At 35.4% G+C, this 6,638-nt stretch overlaps 1 protein-coding gene across 3 annotated transcripts in view; it reads left to right on the plus strand.

Moving 5' to 3' along the window:
• Nucleotides 1-5,490, plus strand: part of GKAP1 (G kinase anchoring protein 1) — a 65,463-nt gene extending 59,973 nt beyond the window's left edge. For 2 of the 3 annotated variants that reach the window (XM_005868280.2, XM_005868281.2), the window contains 3 exons: nucleotides 1,815-1,885; nucleotides 2,677-2,754; nucleotides 5,162-5,490. In XM_005868280.2, the coding sequence (XP_005868342.1) occupies nucleotides 1,815-1,885; nucleotides 2,677-2,754; nucleotides 5,162-5,209 (197 nt within the window). In that variant the 3' untranslated portion in view covers nucleotides 5,210-5,490. Of the gene's footprint in view, nucleotides 1-1,814; nucleotides 1,886-2,676; nucleotides 2,755-4,661; nucleotides 4,778-5,161 lie in introns of all 3 variants that reach the window. The other variant, XR_001362518.1, reaches the window with a different exon arrangement.
• Nucleotides 5,491-6,638: the final 1,148 nt, after the last annotated feature.

Below are 6,638 nucleotides of genomic sequence, written 5' to 3' on the forward strand. Positions count from 1 at the left end.
CTCCCGAGGGGTCCCGGACTGCGAGAGGGCACAGGCCGGGCTGGGGGACCCCCCCCCCTCCCGAGGGCACAAATTTTTGTGCACCGGGCCTCTAGTTTATAATATAAATGTAAATACAGTCAATTCTGTTATGATGCAACACGTGTTCCTTAAATTCACCAATATTTGCAAAATCACACAGTTAAAACCATAAGGCCTATGGAGGAGATGGGCTTAGAAGCATACAACACTCAAAAACTTAATCAGTGATACATTAAAAAAAGATGGGAATCTGCCTAGCCAGTGTGGCTCAGTGGTTGTGCACTGACCTATGAACCAGGAGGTCATAGTTTGATTCCCGGTCAGGGCATGTGCCCAGGTTAGGGGATCAATCCCCAGTGTGGGGTGTGCAGGAGGCAGTCTATCAGTGATTCTCTCTTATCGATGTTTCTACCTATCTTTCTCCCTCTCCCTGCCTCTCTGAAATAAAAAATATATATATTTTAAAACATTTAAAACAAGATGGGAATCTAATAAAAATAGTATAACAGTTTTATACATGTTGAAAATGCTTAAACACAACCTAGTTTGCTTGCAGAAGTAGGCTTAAGAGAGTTATAACTTATGTGTTACTGTTAAGTTATGGAAGACTTGAAAATCGGTGAACTGAACTGAGATAGGTGGTAGATATTTTGATTGTGTGCATGGGTACAGTTTTCCATGTTCACACAATTGAGCTTAAGCAAATACAAAATTCCTGTTGTGTTCAAATTGTTCCTAATATATCAGTGTCATTGAAACAAGCATTATAGGAGAAGAGACTGTAATTAAATAAAGTATTACATAATTATTAAAAAGTCACTAATTCTTAGTGTGTGTGTGTTTAATTATGAAGATGGAGGAGTAGAAAGTGTAATTCATAAAAGTTCCCAAGTTGATTCTTGAAAGACTGATACGTTTCTAGATATGTTACACACCTTATTGCATATCATATTAAACTATGAAAAATAAATTTGATTTACAGTATTATATTGGTAGAGTTGTAGTGATATCGGTACTCAAAAAACTTAAACATTTCTTGTCTTACAAATTTTATTATAGTTTTACCTCTTTAACCTCTCTTGTTTTTCTTTTCCTTAGCTTGTTTTTAAAGTTGAGGAGTTAGCTTTTCATTCTGTAGCCATTATATCGGGTTTATTGGCCATGTGGAGACTTTTAATGCTTAAAGGAAACTAAGGGGCTAAAATATAGATCTCTTACTTCCCCAAAGAGGGAAAAAACCTCTAGACAAACGAATAGTTCTGAGAGACCACAGATGTTATATGATCAGATAAGATCATATGAGCTATGTTTATTTGACAGTGCTTTATTGGTATGAAACGTCAGATATAATTTCTGTGGGCCTATATGGTCACCCTGACAATTTAAGAAAACAAAGGAAATAGAAATGTTCTATATTTTTTTAATCTTAAAGATTAGTCAAAAAAAAAGATTAGTCAAGGTGTTTAAAGTTTTCTCTCTGTAAAATTTATTTTCTTGTGTATTTGTCCTCTTTACTGTAGATGGATAAACTTACTCTTTCATCATATCTGTACAATTAATTTTCAGCGCTACAGAAAATTTAAAATTTCCAAGAATATGATAATATATTATCAGAATTTCCCAATGAAAACTAAGAACTATATAGGATCAAGGAATACATTCATTAAGTAGGAGGACAATTAATCTTTGCCTGACTGCATTGCTATTTTGGGTCACTAAAGTACTGTAAAAGTATTGGAGTGATTGACAAAATTAATTATACTACTCTTCCCCCCCCCCTTTTTTTTTGTCAGTGAAAGATAAAGCAGAAATACTTCTGCAAGTTGATGAATCACAAAGTATCAAGAATGAACTGACTATACAGGTAAGGAAAACTGTATACAAGACTGATATTCTTAGGCTGTTCTTTAGTCTTGAATTGTGAAACTTGACTAAAAAAATATAGCCCATCAACACTGCAAGAAAGTGATATAAATTGGTGAACACACAATACAGTATACAGGTGATGTATTAAGAATTGTATACCTGAAGCCTATATAATTTTATTTAAAGTGTCATCCCAATAAATTGAATAAAAAAGAAAGTGACATAAATTATTACTATGTATTAGCAAATGAATGAAGGTTCTATTTACTGTTTAAGGGAGGTTAGCTATGTCCTGAAGAATAGGGGAAGATAAGGTTGTATTTTAGTTGATGTGGACTATGAATATAGAGATAGAAAGGGCAGATAGAACTTATCCTACCCTTGGGCTTGATTTTCTGCCCTGCCCATTCTTAATCTATGGTCTTAGAACAGTGAGCTTGTCCTATGTATCTTTAATATATAGCTAAGTAAAGTGCCTAATTGAAATTGGGGTGGTGAGGAAGGGTTCTCTTCTGATGCTCAATTTATCCAGTAAAAAATTATTATTGTGAATAAGTGTTAAGAATTAAGGTTATTATATGTCTGATGCCAGATGGCAGGTACTGGAAATATTGAGGGGAACACTTTGTAAAGTATATGATTGTCTAACCATTATGCTTTACACACCTGAAAAGAATACAAAATTATTTTGAATGTAAAAAAATAACACACAAAGCTAAAAATAAAAATGAATTAAGAGTATTTGCCTAAAAAAAATGTCTTTTTAAAAAATTGAATATTTGGTTATAGGTGACTTCACTTCATGCTGCATTAGAACAAGAAAGATCTAAAGTGAAAGTATTACAAGCAGAATTAGCCAAATATCAGGTATGCTTTTATAATTCTGAAAGTGTTTTCATCACAAATAATACATTTGAAATAGATACTGTTTGAGAATAAGTGGACTATTTTTTTCTTAGGCCAAAATTTATTCACCAGAAATATTAACAGTTTTATATAATTTACATTTTAGAAAATGTTAAGGTTTTTCTAGATATTGATATTTGCAGCATAACTAAAGTATTTCAGAAAAAATTCTTGGTATTACATAAATGATGCAGCATACATGCCATTGACTTATATCAAGGGAAAGCACATAATGACATTTGCCCCATTATATAATAAGTTTAATCATTTGTGTACGGCAGTATCTTTTAGATGTGTTTACTGTAAAGATATATTTATAAATTAATAAATTATATGTGGAGTGATACTTTGAGATTGTGTGACGAGATCCTTTTTACCCAATGGTTTAGCATCCATTGATATTTGTAGCAAAATAGTGATTTTTTTAATTCAGTAATTTCTTCTGCACTCACAAACTGGCATTCAGCATTTTATTTAGGGTGAAGCAGTAAAAAATGTTAATGGTTTGTTTTAGTATATGTGTATCTGTATGTATATATAAACACATATATTTATTTATATGTATGTATGTGTGTCTAAGTCATGATACAAAAAATTAATGTGAGGTCATAGTAAAAAAAAAAAAAAAAAGGAAAGCCATTGATGGCCTAGAGAACATAAAAGTTATTTAGCCCCAGCTTTGACATCTTATCAGTCGGGGAATGAGAATTTGCCTGGGAGGCTTTGAAAATGATTCTCAAATATTTTGTGTGTTTAAAAAGAAATCTGGCCCTGACCGGTTTGGCTCAGTGGATAGAGCGTCGGCCTGCAGACTGAAAGGTCCCAGGTTTGATTCGGTCAAGGGCATGTGCCTTGGTTGTGGGCACATCCCCAGTGGGGGATGTGCAGGAGGCAGCTGATCGATGTTTCTCTCTCATCGATGTTTCTAACTCTCTATCCCTCTCCCTTCCTCTCTGTAAAAAAATCAATAAAAATATATTTAAAAAAATATTTAACAACAACAACAAAAAGAAATCTTGTTGAGAAGCAAGGTAAGAGTTTTAAGCTGTATAACGTTGATACCTATGTGTAGTTGGGATCTACTTTATAGAAACACTTTTGAAAAATTTATTTTTACTTTTCTGCTATCAAGAAATAAATTTTGTTTTTAAGATGAGATTACACATTTCAGGTCCCAGATAACCTCTTTATACTTATTTTCTCTGAATGAATCCTTGGAAAACTTTTATTTGGTCAGGAATGAATAACAGCATTTTTACACTTGATTTTTTTTTTAAATGAAGGTTGATATAGAAATGTTTTTGATCACCAAGAGAAAAGTTACAGGCAGTGAAGAGATGAGAAAAATACAGAGAAGCTGCCACCATTATTAAATGGGCCTGGGTTTCATGTGCCCCTAACATAATCACCATTTTAAGAAATGCACTTTTCACAGACAAGTAGTTCCCAGACTTAGCTGATCATTAGAATCACTTGAGAGCTTTTTGAATTACAGATAGTTTGGCCCAGTCCTGGTAATAGTGAATAAATAGGTCTGGGACAAAGTTTAGACAACAGAATTTGAAAAATATTACTACTCACGTTATTCTAATCAATTAACTTGGATACACTGCCATAGTTTATAAAAGATGGAGAGAAAAAAAGTTATAAAATTGTTGTAAGGCAGATACATCAAATCATTATTTGTGGTTAAAATGAAGAGGGGTAGGTAGAGTAGTTATGGGTGATTTTAATTTTCTTCTTTGTACCTTTGTACTTTCCATATTTCTACAATTAGTATTTACTTTTAATAAAGCAGAAAATGTTATGTTAATTCGTGTAAAATACTTCTTGTCTTTTAAGCTGCCTTTCTCTTTTCTTGGTCCTAGTCAAATTGGAGCAGATTAAATACAGATGTATATATATGTCACTGAGCAATATGAAAAGTATAATCTACTTTTCAAACCAGTGATGAACAAAATCATACTTCTAATGCTGTTGTCTGGTAAGAAGACTAGACAAAACTTGCATTAGAAATTGAATTACCCAAAAGGGATCATATGGAATAAATTGTGTTAGTACTGATTAAAATTTTTATTTAAAAAAAAAAAAAGCTGGGAGAGTCTAAAAGAGCTCTAAAAAAAGTAACATAATTGGTGAACTTACTAAATCTAGACTAGTTCAAAGAGGTGTAACTTTTCTACAACTACTTTAACCATTTGTAAAAATAACTATAAAATAATTTAGTAGTATGCATATTCAAATATGCAACAAACTCAAAAAATGCTTCCTTCTCATACTCAAAATGCCTTTGGTTTCATATAGTCTTAAGATGAAAATGGCCCCAAAATGGTATTTTCTAAATAATTTGCCCTATTTTTCTTTACAGGGTGGCAGAAAAGGGAAAAGAAACTCTGAATTCGACCAGTGTAGGTGATTCCATTAGCCTTTGAGGTCAACACAAAAATTAAAACGTTCAGGGTTTTGCAAAAATGTATATATTTAATGCTGTGCAACTGCTAATCTATGCAGTTTTTGTTGAAGAAATATGTAAAACAGTTAGCTTACTAACAGTCTATAATTTTTTGTCCTTTTGGCTTAAAGTGAAAAGAAGAAAAACAGAATTCCAGCAGAACACAATGATTATTGTTTACTATCCATACTTCTTATCACTTTAGTTTTTCATCAGTCAATAAAATTAATTTACTCTTCCATTAATATGTTTGATGTTTTAAGTTTCAGAAACAATGTGAACATATTATTTTTGCTTATAGCACAACCAGTTAGTTGGATTGTTAAGTTCAGTGAATATTACTCAGCACTTTCTGCATGCTAAACCTATGGGACATACAAGATGAGTGAAAAATGGTTGATATAATAGGTTTACTGCCTACTATAAAAGATTGGGGTTCCCTAAGCTCAGAACTCCTCTCTTATAACAGAGCTCACTACATGTACAGATGACACTGGTCCTCTTGGCATTGCTTTTTGGGAACTGGGCCTTGGGGAAATGGTGCCTGACAATGCTGACACTCTTCTATTGATGTAAGTAACAGTCCTTTGTCCTTGACCTAGGAGACTTGTGTCTTCTCTGTCCACATCCACAAAATGTGTCCAAGTTAACTTAGCTTGCAAGAAGGGCAAGTAGAGGCTGTTACTAGATCAGCCTCAGGTTCATGCCAAAGTAACAACTAATAGTAAGTTTTGCCCTCTGTCAGACAATAGTGACAGAAACATGCATTACATTAAACATGAAAGGGAAATTCCCAACTGCTATGGGCAGAAACCAGGCAGATTTTTAGAACCTTGCCTGGAAAGCTTGGGATTTGAAGGAGTGAGCATGTAAACATCCTATCTAATAATAGACAAACATGGTAATTGACCGTACCTTCGCTACGCCACCCATTGGCTAATCAGCACAATATGCAAATTAACCGCCAACAAAGATGGCTAATTTGCATACTGCAGGCAGGGCAGGACAGCGCGAGAGCCGCCATCCAGGCCCCCGTGTGTGACCCCAGAAGCCGTCTAGAAGCCGGTGATCGGGGGGAGATGGGATCCCCTGCCCAAGCCTGACACCTCTGGCAGAGACGTCAGGCCTGGGCAAGGGGCCGAACCGGCGATCAGAGGGTGATGGAGGTGTCAGGCCTGGGCGGGGGGTGGAGCCGGCAATCGGAGGGGTCTGGGGGTCCCCTGCACAGGACTGACGCCTCTGGCCGAGGCATCAGGCCTGGGCAAGGGGCCGATCTGGTGATCAAAGGGTGATGGGGGTAGACGCCTCTGGCCGAGGCGTCAGACCTGGGGGAGGGCGGAGCTGGCCATGAGAGGTAGATGGGGGTCCCCTGCCCAGGCCTGACGCCTCTGGC

Source organism: Myotis brandtii, unplaced genomic scaffold (assembly GCF_000412655.1).
Source record: "Myotis brandtii unplaced genomic scaffold, ASM41265v1 scaffold266, whole genome shotgun sequence".
NCBI classification, from domain to species: Eukaryota; Metazoa; Chordata; class Mammalia; order Chiroptera; family Vespertilionidae; genus Myotis; species Myotis brandtii.